At 48.6% G+C, this 17482-nt stretch overlaps 1 protein-coding gene across 2 annotated transcripts in view; it reads left to right on the forward strand.

The window, feature by feature from the left end:
* The first annotated feature begins 6547 nt into the window (after window positions 1-6547).
* The window catches only part of LOC130273971 (acetyl-coenzyme A synthetase, cytoplasmic-like), a 77602-nt gene continuing 66667 nt past the window's right edge, over window positions 6548-17482 (forward strand). For both annotated transcript variants that reach the window (XR_008844187.1, XM_056521584.1), the window contains exons 1-2: window positions 6548-6904; window positions 7143-7338. Coding sequence is in view for 1 of the 2 variants with exons in the window: in XM_056521584.1 (XP_056377559.1) it covers window positions 6751-6904; window positions 7143-7338 (350 nt within the window). In the remaining variant the exon portion in view is untranslated. The remainder of the gene's footprint in view (window positions 6905-7142; window positions 7339-17482) is intronic.

The following is a 17482-nucleotide window of genomic DNA, read 5'->3' on the forward strand; positions in this document are numbered from 1 at the left end:
CCGGGACCCGCGGCTAATACCACACATCGCCGATCGCGGCGATGTGCGGTATTAACCCTTTAGAAGCGGCGGTCAAAGCTGACCGCCGCTTCTAAAGTGAAAGTGACCCGGCTGCTCAGTCGGGCTGTTCGGGACCGCCGCGGTGAAATCGCGGCGTCCCGAACAGCTGACCGGACACCGGGAGGGCTCTTACCTGCCTCCCCGGTGTCCGATCGACGAATGACTGCTCCGTGCCTGAGATCCAGGCAGGAGCAGTCAAGCGCCGATAATGCTGATCACAGGCGTGTTAATGCATGCCTGTGATCAGGATGAGAGATCAGTGTGTGCAGTGTTATAGGTCCCTATGGGACCTATAACACTGCAAAAAAAATGTTAAAAAAAAGTGTTAATAAAGGTCATTTAACCCCTTCCCTAATAAAAGTTTGAATCACCCCCCTTTTCCCAAAAAAAAAATAAAACATTGTAAAAAAAATAAAAAATAAACATATGTGGTATCGCCGCGTGCGTAAATGTCCGAAATATAAAAATATATCATTAATTAAGCCGTACGGTCAATGGCGTACGCGCAAAAAAATTCCAAAGTCCAAAAAAGCGTATTTTGGTCACTTTTTATATCATTAAAAAATGAATAAAAAGTGATCAAAAAGTCCGATCAAAACAAAAATCATACCGATAAAAACTTCAGATCACGGCGCAAAAAATGAGTCCTCATACCACCCCATACGTGGAAAAATAAAAAAGTTATAGGGGTCAGAAGATGACAATTTTAAACGTATAAATTTTCCTGCATGTAGTTATGATTTTTTCCAGAAGTGCGACAAAATCAAACCTATATAAGTAGGGTATCATTTTAACCGTATGGACCTACAGAATAATGATAAGGCGTAATTTTTACCGAAATATGCACTGCGTAGAAACGAAAGCCCCCAAAAGTTACAAAATGGCGTTTTTTTTTCGATTTTGTCGCACAATGATTTTTTTTTCCGTTTCGCCGTGCATTTTTGGGTAAAATGACTAATGTCACTGCAAGAATTGGCGACGCAAAAAATAAGCCATAATATGGATTTTTAGGTGGAAAATTGAAAGGGTTATGATTTTTAAAAGGAGGAAAAAACAAAGGTGCAAAAACGGAAAAACCCTGAGTCCTTAAGGGGTTAAACTGCTATCCGACATCAACTTAAGCATTTTGCGCTGTCGGATAGCAGTTAATGCGATGGCCCCGACATATAAAAGCATCGTATGTCGATTTTATCATATGTCGGGGCCATCGCATGTACTGTATAGTGTAGGTCAATGTTTCCCAACCAGGGGTGCCTCCAGCTGCTGCAAAACTACAACTCCCAGCATGTTGGGCTATATAGTAGTATATAGTATAGGTCAGTGTTTCCCAACCAGGGGGGCCTCCAGCTGCTGCAAAACTACACCTCCCAGCATGCCCGGACAGCCAATGGCTGTCCAGGCCTGCTGGGAGGTGTAGTTTTGCAACAGCTGGAGGCGCTCTGATTGGGAAACACTGATATAGTATAACATTCTGGGCGTTGGAGGATTGGTTGGATAAATACCAACCACTGCATTGCCAGTATTTCTAATATAAAAACTACCGGCAGGGTGGCCAAAATACCGGCTGTGTAAAAGTGCAGGATGTATGATGCCTGCTGCTGTACATCAGTGAATGGCTCTTTCACACCTCAGTGTCATGTAACCCTGTCCTCTCCACTGCACAGCCTCAGCAGTCCTAGCACACCCGGTACAGGCTGTGAGGCTCAGAATCCCACGTAGTGCCCAGGTCCTGGTCCAAGCTGTAGAGCCCCCTCCTTCCTTATAGCGCCCCTCTCCTTCCTTATAGCGCCCCCTCCTTCCTTATAGCGCCCCCTCCTTCCTTATAGCGCCCCTCTCCTTCCTTATAGCGCCCCCTCCTTCCTTATAGCGCCCCCTCCTTCCTTATAGCGCCCCCTCCTTCCTTATAGCGCCCCCTCCTTCCTTATAGCACCCCCTCCTTCCTTATAGCGCCCCCTCCCTCCTTATAGCGCCCCCCTCCTTCCTTATAGCGCCCCCTCCCTCCTTATAGCGCCCCCCTCCTTCCTTATAGCGCCCCCCTCCTTCCTTATAGCGCCCCCTCCTTCCTTATAGCGCCCCCTCCTTCCTTATAGCGCCCCCCTCCTTCTTTATAGCGCCCCCTCCTCCCTATAGCGCCCCCCTCCTTCCTTATAGCGCCCCCCTCCTCCCTTATAGCGCCCCCCTCCTTCCTTATAGCGCCCCCCTCCTCCCTTATAGCGCCCCCCTCCTTCCTTATAGCGCCCCCCTCCTTCCTTATAGCACCCCCCTCCTTCCTTATAGCGCCCCCCTCCTTCCTTATAGCGCCCCCCTCCTCCCTTATAGCGCCCCCCTCCTCCCTTATAGCGCCCCCTTCCTTCCTTATAGTGCCCCCTCCTCCCTTATAGCGCCCCCCTCCTTCCTTATAGCGCCCCCCTCCTTCCTTATAGCGCCCCCTCCTTCCTTATAGTGCCCCCCTCCTTCCTTATAGCGCCCCCCTCCTTCCTTATAGCGCCCCCCTCCTCCCTTATAGCGCCCCCTCCTTCCTTATAGCGCCCCCCTCCTCCCTTATAGCGCCCCCTCCTCCCTTATAGCGCCCCCCTCCTTCCTTATAGCGCCCCCTCCTTCCCTATAGCGCCCCCCTCCTTCCTTATAGCGCCCCCTCCCTCCTTATAGCGCCCCCCTCCTTCCTTATAGCGCCCCCTCCCTCCTTATAGCGCCCCCCTCCTTCCTTATAGCGCCCCCTCCTTCCTTATAGCGCCCCCTCCTTCCTTATAGTGCCCCCTTCCTTCCTTATAGCGCCCCCTCCTTCCTTATAGCGCCCCCTTCCTTCCTTATAGCGCCCTCTCCTTCCTTATAGCGCCCCCTTCCTTCCTTATAGCGCCCCCTTCCTTCCTTATAGCGCCCCCTCCTTCCTTATAGCGCCCCCTTCCTTCCTTATAGCGTGCTCTCCTTCCTTATAGCGCCCCCTTCCTTCCTTATAGCGCCCCCTTCCTTCCTTATAGTGCCCCCTCCTCCCTTATAGCGCCCCCCTCCTTCCTTATAGCGCCCCCCTCCTTCCTTATAGCGCCCCCTCCTTCCTTATAGCGCCCCCCTCCTTCCTTATAGCGCCCCCCTCCTCCCTTATAGCGCCCCCTCCTTCCTTATAGCGCCCCCCTCCTCCCTTATAGCGCCCCCTCCTCCCTTATAGCGCCCCCCTCCTTCCTTATAGCGCCCCCTCCTTCCCTATAGCGCCCCCTTCCTTCCTTATAGCGCCCCCTTCCTTCCTTATAGCGCCCCCTCCTTCCTTATAGCGCCCCCTTCCTTCCTTATAGCGCCCCCTCCTTCCTTATAGCGCCCCCTCCTTCCTTATAGCGCCCCCTTCCTTCCTTATAGCGCCCCCTTCCTTCCTTATAGCGCCCCCTCCCTTCCTTATAGCGCCCCCTCCTTCCTTATAGCGCCCCCTCCTTCCTTATAGCGCCCCCTTCCTTCCTTATAGCGCCCCCTTCCTTCCTTATAGCGCCCCCTCCTTCCTTATAGCGCCCCCTCCTTCCTTATAGCGCCCCCCTCCTCCCTTATAGCGCCCCCCTCCTTCCTTATAGCGCCCCCCTCCTTCCTTATAGCGCCCCCCTCCTCCCTTATAGCGCCCCTTCCCTCCTTATAGTGCCCCCCTCCTCCCTTATAGCGCCCCCCTCCCTCCTTATAGCGCCCCCCTCCTCCCTTATAGCGCCCCCCTCCTCCCTTATAGCGCCCCCCTCCTTCCTTATAGCGCCCCCTCCTCCCTTATAGCGCCCCCCTCCTTCCTTATAGCGCCCCCCTCCTTCCTTATAGCGCCCCCCTCCTTCCTTATAGCGCCCCCCTCCTCCCTTATAGCGCCCCCCTCCTCCCTTATAGCGCCCCCTTCCTTCCTTATAGTGCCCCCTCCTCCCTTATAGCGCCCCCCTCCTTCCTTATAGCGCCCCCTCCTCCCTTATAGCGCCCCCTCCTCCCTTATAGCGCCCCCCTCCTTCCTTATAGCGCCCCCCTCCTTCCTTATAGCGCCCCCCTCCTTCCTTATAGCGCCCCCCTCCTCCCTTATAGCGCCCCCCTCCTCCCTTATAGCGCCCCCTTCCTTCCTTATAGTGCCCCCTCCTCCCTTATAGCGCCCCCTCCTTCCCTATAGCGCCCCCTTCCTTCCTTATAGCGCCCCCTTCCTTCCTTATAGCGCCCCCTCCTTCCTTATAGCGCCCCCTTCCTTCCTTATAGCGCCCCCTCCTTCCTTATAGCGCCCCCTCCTTCCTTATAGCGCCCCCTTCCTTCCTTATAGCGCCCCCTTCCTTCCTTATAGCGCCCCCTCCCTTCCTTATAGCGCCCCCTCCTTCCTTATAGCGCCCCCTCCTTCCTTATAGCGCCCCCTTCCTTCCTTATAGCGCCCCCTTCCTTCCTTATAGCGCCCCCTCCTTCCTTATAGCGCCCCCTCCTTCCTTATAGCGCCCCCCTCCTCCCTTATAGCGCCCCCCTCCTTCCTTATAGCGCCCCCCTCCTTCCTTATAGCGCCCCCCTCCTCCCTTATAGCGCCCCTTCCCTCCTTATAGTGCCCCCCTCCTCCCTTATAGCGCCCCCCTCCCTCCTTATAGCGCCCCCCTCCTCCCTTATAGCGCCCCCCTCCTCCCTTATAGCGCCCCCCTCCTTCCTTATAGCGCCCCCTCCTCCCTTATAGCGCCCCCCTCCTTCCTTATAGCGCCCCCCTCCTTCCTTATAGCGCCCCCCTCCTTCCTTATAGCGCCCCCCTCCTCCCTTATAGCGCCCCCCTCCTCCCTTATAGCGCCCCCTTCCTTCCTTATAGTGCCCCCTCCTCCCTTATAGCGCCCCCCTCCTTCCTTATAGCGCCCCCCTCCTTCCTTATAGCGCCCCCTCCTTCCTTATAGTGCCCCCCTCCTTCCTTATAGCGCCCCCCTCCTTCCTTATAGCGCCCCCCTCCTCCCTTATAGCGCCCCCTCCTTCCTTATAGCGCCCCCCTCCTCCCTTATAGCGCCCCCTCCTCCCTTATAGCGCCCCCCTCCTTCCTTATAGCGCCCCCTCCTTCCCTATAGCGCCCCCCTCCTTCCTTATAGCGCCCCCTCCCTCCTTATAGCGCCCCCCTCCTTCCTTATAGCGCCCCCTCCCTCCTTATAGCGCCCCCCTCCTTCCTTATAGCGCCCCCTCCTTCCTTATAGCGCCCCCTCCTTCCTTATAGCGCCCCCTTCCTTCCTTATAGCGCCCCCTCCTTCCTTATAGCGCCCCCTTCCTTCCTTATAGCGCCCTCTCCTTCCTTATAGCGCCCCCTTCCTTCCTTATAGCGCCCCCTTCCTTCCTTATAGCGCCCCCTCCTTCCTTATAGCGCCCCCTTCCTTCCTTATAGCGTGCTCTCCTTCCTTATAGCGCCCCCTTCCTTCCTTATAGCGCCCCCTTCCTTCCTTATAGTGCCCCCTCCTCCCTTATAGCGCCCCCCTCCTTCCTTATAGCGCCCCCCTCCTTCCTTATAGCGCCCCCTCCTTCCTTATAGCGCCCCCCTCCTTCCTTATAGCGCCCCCCTCCTCCCTTATAGCGCCCCCTCCTTCCTTATAGCGCCCCCCTCCTCCCTTATAGCGCCCCCTCCTCCCTTATAGCGCCCCCCTCCTTCCTTATAGCGCCCCCTCCTTCCCTATAGCGCCCCCTTCCTTCCTTATAGCGCCCCCTTCCTTCCTTATAGCGCCCCCTCCTTCCTTATAGCGCCCCCTTCCTTCCTTATAGCGCCCCCTCCTTCCTTATAGCGCCCCCTCCTTCCTTATAGCGCCCCCTTCCTTCCTTATAGCGCCCCCTTCCTTCCTTATAGCGCCCCCTCCCTTCCTTATAGCGCCCCCTCCTTCCTTATAGCGCCCCCTCCTTCCTTATAGCGCCCCCTTCCTTCCTTATAGCGCCCCCTTCCTTCCTTATAGCGCCCCCTCCTTCCTTATAGCGCCCCCTCCTTCCTTATAGCGCCCCCCTCCTCCCTTATAGCGCCCCCCTCCTTCCTTATAGCGCCCCCCTCCTTCCTTATAGCGCCCCCCTCCTCCCTTATAGCGCCCCTTCCCTCCTTATAGTGCCCCCCTCCTCCCTTATAGCGCCCCCCTCCCTCCTTATAGCGCCCCCCTCCTCCCTTATAGCGCCCCCCTCCTCCCTTATAGCGCCCCCCTCCTTCCTTATAGCGCCCCCTCCTCCCTTATAGCGCCCCCCTCCTTCCTTATAGCGCCCCCCTCCCTCCTTATAGCGCCCCCCTCCTTCCTTATAGCGCCCCCTCCTTCCTTATAGCGCCCCCCTCCTTCCTTATAGCGCCCCCCTCCCTCCTTATAGCGCCCCCCTCCTTCCTTATAGCGCCCCCTCCTTCCTTATAGCGCCCCCCTCCTCCCTTATAGCGCCCTCATCCTCCGCCCGCTGACTCCACCGTCTTTGTGCGCGCACCATCTCCTCAGAGTCCAATGGGAAGAGATGAGCCGAGCGCGTCGCAGCCAATCAGGAGGAGGGTGTGAGAGTAGGGCGTGCACTGATTGGCTGGCGACATATGAGAATACAGGCCCGGGCGAGATTCGCAAATCGGGTCCTTCAGCAGGATAGAGAGATCTCCGGGAGAGGAGGACCCGCTGAGTCCCTTGTACCCGCTGTCACCTCTCTCTACATCCAGGGGGCGCGTCCACTCACTCGGCAACCACATCAGTCAGTCCTAAAGCTCGGGACTAGGTGCTTGCGGTTTAAGCAGCAGCCATGCCAAGCCAGGTGAAGGCAGCGGGGCAAGGAGGTGCAGAAGACCTGGAAGACATGATCTACCAACCTGCAGAACCCCTGCAAGACCAGGCACATGTGCCAGACCTAAGAACATACAAAGATCTGTATGAGAAGTCCATCCACAGTCCACAAGGTATTCCTGCATACAGTACATATAGTTACAGGTATAGCAGAGCCGAGATTGTGAGCCCAGTGCAGATTCAAAAACAGAAAGAAACCTGGATTTTCATTTGCACCACTCATTGGGATATCAGGGTACATTGTCTGTAGTTTTACATAGGACTGCAATAAAATGCCCAGAGCATGAGCTGAGACCACGCTGTATAATACTGAGATCAGAATGTGTCCTCATGTGTCTTCCTTCTTCTCAGAGTTCTGGATGGAGGTCGCCTCAGAGTTTTATTGGAAGTCGCCCCCCACCGGGAAGGTGCTGGATTATAACTTTGATCTCACCAAAGGCAAAATATTTGTGGAGTTCATGAAAGGGGCCAAGACCAACGTCTGCTACAATGTCGTGGACAGAAACGTCTTGGAGAAGAACCTTGGGGATAAGATCGCATATTTCTGGTAATATAGATAGTACATACTGTTAAAACATGGAGTTCACTACAAATAACAATGGATTAGGGCTGGGCGGTATGGCCAAATATGTGTATTGCGGTATTTTTGTAATTTATGGCGGTTCCACTGTATATAACAGTATTCCCCCCCCAATTAATTATTAGCCCAGCGCTGCACTGTCCCCATCGGGGTACTACTCACGTTACCCGCAAGCGCTGCTCTCCTGGTCCTCCTGTTTGTTGCGGCCGCCGGCGCTGACACTCTCTATACTGTGCGGTATTCCTACGCTGTATCCCTATGTCCGGGCTGCAAAGCGTAAACAAAATAAACTAACGCATGTTCCGATGTCGGCCTTACGCTGGGGACGTGAATGTCGTCAGCCGGCTTCTTACATGACAGTGGGCTCAACCTATCACCGGCCGAGGCGGAACATCGCTGCGGCCGGTGATAGGCTGACGGCTTTCCGACGTTCCATTCCCTGGGAAGCAAGTCCGGACCGACGGGGAAGGTGAGTTTAAGTTTATTTTGTTTACCTTTTGCAGCCCGGGCATAGGGATACAGTATAGAGCAGTGGTTGTCAATCTGCGGACCTCCAGATGTCGCAAAACTACAACTCCCAGCATGCCCGGACAGCCAACGGCTGTCCGGGCATGCTGGGAGTTGTAGTTTTGCAACATCTGGAGGTTGAAGACCACTGGTATAGAGTGTCAGCGCTGGCGGCCGCAACAAACAGTAGGACCAGGAGGGCAGCCCTTGCAGGTGACATATGTGAGTAGTAGCGCTGGGCTGATAATTAATTGGGGGGGGCAGAACAGCGCTCGCGGGTCACATATGATTAGTTCCCCGATGGGGACAGCGCAGAGCTGGGCTGATAATTCATTCATTCCCGAGGGGGAGGGGCCAAACCGGTATTGCGGTATGGGTTAAAATTCATATCGTGCAGCACAAAAATTTCGGTATTCGGTATGAACCGGTATACCGCCCAGCCCTACAATGGATGTGGTGGCTGGTTTAGGTTGGGTACACAGAGTGACTGAACATCGCCCAGCGCCGATGTTTCCATAGTAAGCGTACACTCATATCCTCTGCTGCAGAATTGCAGGGTTCTTCCCATATCCCTAAGATGACCTTTCCATAACTCTCATAGAATGGAATAGAGGGAGCTGCACAATTGTATACATTCAGTCTCAGCCTATATACTGTGGCCAGCAGCCTCTTTAGTTAGTGGACAGGGTCAACCATTCACCTGTCTTAAAAGTGATATTATACAGTGCTACAGCTCCTTCAAAGGTATTTCCGCTAAACCAGTACGGTGGCCCCTCGACACTCAGGTTTGGCCAGTTCGGTTCATATGTAGATACTTAATAGGGGACCCATTATGTATGGAAACATGTAAAGGTCACAGTTAGAGATGAGCGAACTTACAGTAAATTCGATTCGTCACGAACTTCTCGGCTCGGCAGTTGATGACTTATCCTGCATAAATTGATTCAGCTTTCAGGTGCTCCGGTGGGCTGGAAAAGGTGGATACAGTCCTAGGAAAGAGTCTCCTAGTACTGTATCCACCTTTTCCAGCCCACGGGAGCACCTAAAAGCTGAATCAATTTATGCAGGATAAGTCATCAACTGCCGAGCCGAGAAGTTTGTGACGAATCGAATTTACTGTAAGTTCACTCATCTCTAGTCACAGTACTAAACCAGTATGGTGGCCCCTCGACACTCAGGTTAGCTAGTTAGGTTCAGATGTAGATACTTCAAATTTTTCTGCAGGACTTAATCCTTTCTGATATCATTAGGGGTCTTTTTGATAGATCCCTATCTCAAACCCAGGTTCCTGTGATCTTTCCTACCTGAATAACCCAGTATAATCTTTACACTATGTGTAGCAGATGATAACCAGAAACGCTGGCAGGTAAACAGGGTAACTGGCTGTTCAAGTGTAACCACTTTACTGTTCCAGGCATTGTCAGCTGAGGGTACGAAGCTAAAAGCCTACATTGTTAGAACATACTTGTACCTAGTTTTTAGCTTTCGCTTGGGCATTTTAAGACTTTGTTGTTTGTTAGGTATCCTTATTAATTTGTTTTGACAACTACCACTGTGATTGAAAAAGTCACGATAAATAGGTTAGGGCACATCCTAAACCAAATGTCCTTAAAGGAAAACTGTCACATATTTTCTCCCGCACTATCCACAGTACTGGTGGATAGTGCGGGAGACGCTGTTTAAAACGAGCCCTAATTTGGTCTGATCCGCGGTGCCGTTCGCCCGCAATTGTAGTTTTAATATCTGTGTATATCCTGCTGTAACTGGCACGGGCGGGGCTTTTGCGGGCTAACTGGCACTGACATCAGCGCCGCTCTGGTTAGGAGCGGCGAAGAGAGGGAGAACAGGAGGGAGGGGAGATGTAGGGATGTAAGAAAAAATCGATTCTCGCGATAATCGCGATTTTTCATTTGCCGATACAGAATCGATTCAAAATATTTTTGAATCGATTCTTTTAGGGATGTGGAATTTTTAATAAAACGCACTTTTCTTACCTGCCAACGAGCCCGCGGAGCTCCGGTACAGGTGTTCGGTCCCCGGGCTGTATTCTTCTTACTTCCTGTTAGTCCGGCACGTCACATGGAGCTTCAGCCTATCACCAGCCGCAGCGATGTCCCGCCTCCGCTGGTGATAGGCTGAAGCTCCATGTGACGTGCCGGACTAACAGGAAGTAAGAAGAATACAGCCCGGGGACCGAACACCTGTACCGGACTGTACCGGAGCTCCGCGGGCTCGTTGGCAGGTAAGATAAAGTGCGTTTTATTTTATTTTGCAGCCCGCACGGGATAACATGAGAAAAGTGAGCACCGGAGTACTAGATCGCCGCTGTCAAAGCTGACAGCGGCGTCTATTGGGATCTATGAATGCTCCCAGGTGGGCGATATATCGCGATGTATCGTCACCTAGACGGTATCGCGATATATCGCGATATATCGAATCGCCACACTGGTATCGCGATTCGAATCGAATCGCCAAATTCTTGGCGATTCACACCCCTAGGGAGATGAATATTCATGAGCGTCGCTGACATCAGTGCAAGTTAGCCTGCAGAAGCCCTGCCCGTGCCAGTTACAGCAGGATATACACAGAGATTAAAACTACAATTGCGGACGAACGGCGGCGCGGATCAGACCAAGGTAGGGCTCGTTTTAATCAGTGTCTCCCGCACTATCCACCAGTACTGTGGATAGTGCGGGAGAAAATATCTGACAGTTTTCCTTTAATCTATATTGACCACTTACTTAGCCAAAAATTTACACTTACCAAAAATTTACCATGAATAGAAAATCTCCATTCAGAAAAAAAATATTTAGTATATCATGACTAATCCAATGATACAATAACAGTATCAGTATCAATATTACTAACAACTTGTCTTTCACCAAACAATCCCAAAGTAGCATTTAAAGAGGTACTCCCGTGGAAAACTTTTTATTTTTATTTTAAATCAACTGGTGCCAGAAAGTTAAACAGATTTGTAAATTACTTCTATTAAAAAAAATCTTAATCCTTCCAGTACTTATTAGCTGCTGAATACTACAGAGGAAATGGTTTACTTGTTGGAACACAGAGCTCTCTGCTGACATCACAAGCACAGTGCTCTCTGCTGACATCTCTGTCCATTTTAAGAACTGTCCAGAGTAGGAGAAAATCCCCATAGCAAACATATGCTGCTCTGGACAGTTCCTAAAATGGACAGAGATGTCAGCAGAGAGCACTGTGGTCAAGATGTCAGCGGAGAGCTCTGTGTTCCAAATAGAAAACCATTTCCTCTGTAGTATACAGACCCTAAAAAGTACTGGAAAGATTAAGATTTTTTAATAGAAGTAATTTACAAATCTGTTTAACTTCATGGCACCAGCTGATTTAAAAAAAAAAAAGTTTCCCACGGGAGTACCCCTTTAACCTGGCCAATAAGAGCAATGATCTACTTGAATGATCATAATGATAACTGTACTGATTTTTCTGTATAAACACGCTTTACAGAAGTTATCCAGCCTTCCAAAATTGATGGTCTATCTATCATACTAATAGGCGGCGTGTGCAGAACCTTCACATGGTCTCTCCAAACAGCTGATCCACAGGGGAGATTTAGCTATTTAACCTGATGAACATAGAATCACCCACCATCATTTGCTTCTGTTCAAAATATAAAGCAATGAAGGTAGTAGCAATTATTACCTGTTAACTCTTTGAATGCCTTTATCATTTTATTTCAGGATCACATGTTAGGCTGTGTTGACATCTTCAGAAGAGTCTCTATTAGGATCCACTGTCACAGATTCTGTGAAGCATTCTGTGGTAATTTGATCTGTAACGTAGGGTCCATCAGTTACTATTCGTGTCCATCATGTGACTCATCTGGCAGTGCCATTAATATTATGGCGGACATTGTGGGTATTGATGAGTTATATCTGATGATAATCCATATCCCCTGCATGTGAGTCTGTTTTCTGACACCCTGTTTACATACAACAAAAAATCTTGGCAGAAAAAATTGCAGGTAGTAAGAAAACACGTCATTCATGTATCTCTTCCAAAGCGTGCTGTTTTTATGCCATATGCAGAAGCCTGCGGCCGATCACAGTGTAGGAGCCGAGCAAAAATAGACCAGCATGCTTTGGAAGAGATATGTGAGTGACATTGTTTATGGAAAGGCTTTGTTCTGCACTGAGCACCACAATTGGCTCTTGAGCTGAAAGTTGTGAGAACGTGATCCTTTAACTTTGCCGGGGTGTGCTGGGACTAGTAGTGCCGACCCACCAATCCTATATTACAAAATCTTAGCAGAACCTTAGATAAAAATCCACCTGGGGTATCGCACGGATAATGCATCGAAAAGGCTAAAGAGGATAAGCCAATTCAGTGACACGAGGGCTAATTATGTGGCACTGCTAGCTTTAGATTTCTCCTGGCAGATACTTATGCAAATATGTATCAGGTTGCATCTGACACATGTGAACGTTCCCTAAGAATTATATGTTTATTTTTTTGCAGTAAGAATATACTTGTCATAGCTGAGGCTTAAATAACAAAGCACTAGACTTTGTAAAGCCCATCCTTCTAAATACTTCCGGCCTTGACTATGTGCTCATAGATCTTCCTCCTATGCATGTAATTTGCATTATCATTTGAAGATGTATGCCATGGCTTTTGCGTTATGGTATAGATCACACAGGGTTTTACCAAGATAAAAAGGTTATCCCCTGTCCTCAGGATTGTGGATAACTAGCTGATTCGTGAAGGTCCAACTCTTGGGAACCCACCAATCATAAGGACGGCGGTCCCTTGTCCACTAAGTGAAGAGAGCACCAGCATGCGTGCTCAGCTTCCATCCATTAGCTCTCTCTGTGACTTCTTGTGATGCCCAAATAGCCTAGCGCTGTAAAATTTAAAAGTCCCATAGAGAGTGAATGGCCCTGTGGCTAAGCTTGTCTGGAAATGTTCTATTCACCCAGAGGACAAGGAACCTTTGTTCTTGTGATTGGTGGAGGTCCCAGTGGTCAGGCCCTTACAAATCAGCTAGGTATACCCTATAGTGTTGATAGAAGGGAACTTTTAATCTCAGGAAAACCCCTCTAATACTTTTAAAACACTTAATTTAGGGAACCTGTCACACTGATATTGCAGTCCAATCTGCAAGAAGCCACAAAGCAATAAGCAGGCTCAGCCCAATAGCAAACATCAGGGTGCTGCCAAGTGTATTCTAATACACAGGTAACAACAAGAAAAGATAAATACACCAAAAAAAGCACACACCAGTAAGGGCTGAAAAATATATAACAATTTGAGATTTTCCTAGTTTCAGTGATGGAAAAATGGATTTTATTAAAGACAAGAGACTCCTATTATAGTGCAAATCTTTCTTTACTGGCTCAAACTATCAGCAAAGAGTTAACATAAATCAGCATAAAAAAATTTCAGGTAGCAACAGGTACATCATTAGTCACTGTATCCACCAATCAGCATGCAGCCCAGGTAATATAAGGAGTGGATGTCCCCACATAGTCCTTTTTCTTTGATGCACGAAGACCAAATAGAGAAAAAACTGAACATTGAAGAAACTTGACTAGATGAAACAGGAACTTCGTCTCACAGGTAAACCATCAACTTGAATACTTGAAAGGAGTGAAGAATCAGGATAATCTGAAGAAAAGGATCCCTCGAAGAAGAAGACTCAAACTAATTTAGAGAGTAAGTATATGTAAGCATAGGGAGGGCATATAGGTAGGGATAATACTCGCTTCTTGTCTTTAATAAAATCCATATTTTCTGTCATTGAAACTAGGAAAAGCTCATATGTTATTGCAGACAAGAGGCTCCTATTATAGTGCAAGTTTAAAGCTAATACAAAAAAATGATATAATATGCAGAATAAGATTATGACAATAAACAGTCATATAACAACTCTAGAGACATGACTATCAGGTCTAAAATAGAAGGTCTTAAAGGTGGATTCTGAAGACCAATCTGCTGCTTTGAGGATGTCAGATAAGGACACACCCTCCTGGAAAATTTGGTGGACATAGCCCCACGAGTAGAATGGGCACCACATTGAGAAATGTCAATCCCTGCAAGTTGCATTGTATTTTTAACCCATCTAGCCAGGGTAGGAGAAGAAACAGGAAGATGAGGTTTATAGTATGAGATCAAGAGTTGAGAAGATTTTTGAGGTCTAAGATTAGCAGTCTTTAATTCATAAGCCTTACCACGCATAATTTAATTCATAAGCAGACCAAGCATACATAGAAAACGAAGTGAAGGTTAGTTTTTGGACATCTACCTATAGTGAAATGAACATCTTGTGGAGAAAAATGTCTATGAGAAATATCTAGGGCTTGAACATCGGAAACTCGTTTAAGAGAAATAAGACAGAGAAGGACAGTGAGTTTGAAAGAAAACTGTTTTAAAGGGAGGTGATCATTATTCTCCCAAGAGACAAAAAGGTTAAATACAAGAGTAACATCCCAAGTAGAATGGTGTTTTGGGCCAGGTGGTCTCTTAAACTTGATGCCCTTGAGCAATTTACACACCAAGGGGTGTTTTCGAATAGGAATAGAATCGATAGGAGAATGATAGAAAGAAATAGCTGAACGATAGACGTTAATAGTTCAATATGCTTTTCCTTGATCGAAAGAAGAAGAAAACAAATGTAATATGTGGATGATTGATGCATGTACGGGATCCAGATCCTGTTGCATGCACCAATGAACCCAAAGCTTCCAGGCTCATCTGTAAGCAGATCTGGTACCTGTAGCCCAGGCCTCTGTAAGAATGTGTCTAGCTGTCTTTGAAAGTCCAGAATCAGATCCTGTTGTCCTGATATCAACCAAACAACTAGAGATAAAAGATTCGACAAAACCAAAGGATGTGGATTCCTTGCTGGATCCAGAAGGATGTTCGGAAAAGAGGGGAGGACACGGAAAGTCTATGGCCATTCCCAGAATTTGATGAGTTATGATAACTAAAGTCGATTTCTGATGGAGTGTTTGAAGTAAGACTCTTGGAATGAGAGCAAACGGAGGAAACATATACAACCTTGTTTTAGGCCAGAACTGGGAAAGAGCGTCCATCCCTAAGGCTTCGGGATTGGGACGCCAACTGAAGAAATTGGTAATCTGACTATTTAGGCGGGATGCGAAGAGATCTTTGTTGAGAGGACCCCATAGGGAGTTGATCTGATGGAAGATCTGTAGATCAGGTTTCCAATCGCTGTTGTCGGAGTTTTGATTTTGTTCCTCCAAGACTATTGACATTCTGCACTCAAGAAGCTCTTGAGGGTGAATGACCCAGCCAAGAGCTCCAAACAGTTGATGTGAAGAGAGGATTCTTTTACTGACCATTTGCTTTTGCGGTGGAAGAAGGTCCACAGCGAGCGCCCCAATCAAGGCGACTCGTATCTGACTCTATTATAAGGTCTGGAACAGGATTGAATATAGCTTTGCCCTTTCACTCTTGAATGTGGACGAGCCACCATAAGAGTTCATCCTTGGTTTCTGGGGTTAGCGATATCTCATCTGAATAAGACAGGCCCTCTCTTAGATGGTGGGCTTTGAGACATTGAAAGGCCCTGTAATGCAGAGGAGCAGGAAAAATCACTTGAACTGAGGCGGACAGGAGGCCCACTATCCGAGCAATGCTCCTCAGAGATATCAAGTCCTTGTTTAGCACTGGTCAGATCTCTTTCCAAATCAAGCTCAATTTCTTGGCAGGCAAGCTCAGAAGAGCCGAATAGGTGTTGATGGTAAAACCCAGAAATTCTACCTCCTTTGAAGGGGTTAATATAGATTTCTTGAGATTGATCAGAAATCCCAAATTTAACAGTAGAGACAGAGTCTAATGAATGTGAATTTGAATTAGGGAATAAGATTGGGCCATAATGAGGATGTCGTCCAAGTAGATTATGAGACGAACTCCTCTGCTCCTTAGAGAGGCAATCACTGCCTCTCCTCTGTGATCAAGAGATCTGAAGTGTTGGTATTTGACATATGAGTTTAGAAACTTCAAATTTATTACTGTGGTTTGTTGTTGCCAACGTTCTTTTTCACTAGAAAGAGGTTGCTTAGAAAGCCTGGAGAGTGGTAAGGGACCGGAGTGATAGCTCCCTTGGCATGAAGATCCTTTATCTCCGAAGTTACTAGAGAGTGATCCGATTCTGAAATGATTATTGGATGAGGGGGTGAAATTGAATTTGAAGATGTAGGAAGTCTATCTGATAGCCTGAGATGGTGTTCAGAATCCAAGCATCTGATGTAATTGTAACCCAAGCTTGGAAAAAATACCTGAGTCTTCCCCCTAATGGAATGTGGGAAGAAAATGGAGTTAAGACACTTACCTGTGGAAGCATGTGATCTGGGGAATCCTCGAGGACCTCAAACCTTCCAGGATCTACCCCTTGAGGGGAAGAAAGGAGTATTCTGGTATGAGGTAGGATGTCTGTCCTGAAATTGGCCCCTGCCCTTCCCGGCCTTTCCAAAAACCTTTCCCTGAAAAACTTTTTTCAAGGAAGATTGGGCCTTATTTAAAGAAGAGAAGAGCCCCACGTACTTACTAATCTCTTTGATGAAAGATTCACCAAAGTGAAGGGCATCAGTATTTGCCTCTGGTTCAGAGTACGATAGATGCATGAGCTGAGGATCTAATTTGAGAAGGATAGCCCTGCGATGCTCACTGCAAAAAGCGGAATTTACATTTCCAAACAGGCATACTGCCGTCGGGCCCAACCCCATAGGATTTCTGCATTAACAGGGTGACCGGAAGATGCTACTTCCGACAGATCAAGGATCTTGGTCAGGGGCCCCATAAGATCCAGAAAATGGTTCTGGCAATATTTAAATGATCTGTCCACACCTTTAGTGGGATTCTTGCCTGACTTCTGCAGATATTTATTCAGGATCGGATCTAGTTCTGGGGTTTGGAAAGCCTTGTTAGGGAGAGTCAGCCTAGGACACTCCGCCTTTAGCTTACTCCTAGCCGCTTTGTCAATAGGCTTTCTAAGTCAAGCTCATAGGAATTTAGATATTTGTGGGTAAGGTACCCATTCCCCTGAGCGAGGATGCTTTATCTGCTCAGGGTTGAAAAATGGTTCACCCTTACTGTCCAAGATGACTGTATCTGAATTTTCAGTTGCCAAATGAGCATCCTCATAATAATCACAGATATCTTTGTACTCCGAATCTGAGGAACCATGGCCATTAGACTCCTCTGAGGAATCATTGGAAGAGGAGGAGGCAGTATCGTATGAGTCTGGTTTAAGCCTATCAGAGGCTCTCTTAACCCGCTTTGTATGTACTTCATCGCGGGCCGAGGGTTTGGGGTGCAATTGCCGAACACCTTTTGACGCACTACCTTTAGTAGGAGCATCCAATAAAATGGGCAGATCCCCTTTAGGAGACGATTTTTTGAAGGCTGGGGGATCGGTTGAACAAACGTGTCTTTTTTTGGACACTTACCAAACTTCTTGAGGCCCTTGGCCATGCCAGATGTTGAGTCCTCCGCCGACCAAAAGATATCGGACGGGGTAGAAGGGTGTGGTATCTGAGTGCCAGTAGAGGATATCTGAGAGACTGCCATGACTACAGATCTTGTAATAGACTCATGGATA

This window comes from Hyla sarda, chromosome 5, assembly GCF_029499605.1.
Source record: "Hyla sarda isolate aHylSar1 chromosome 5, aHylSar1.hap1, whole genome shotgun sequence".
NCBI lineage: Eukaryota > Metazoa > Chordata > Amphibia > Anura > Hylidae > Hyla > Hyla sarda.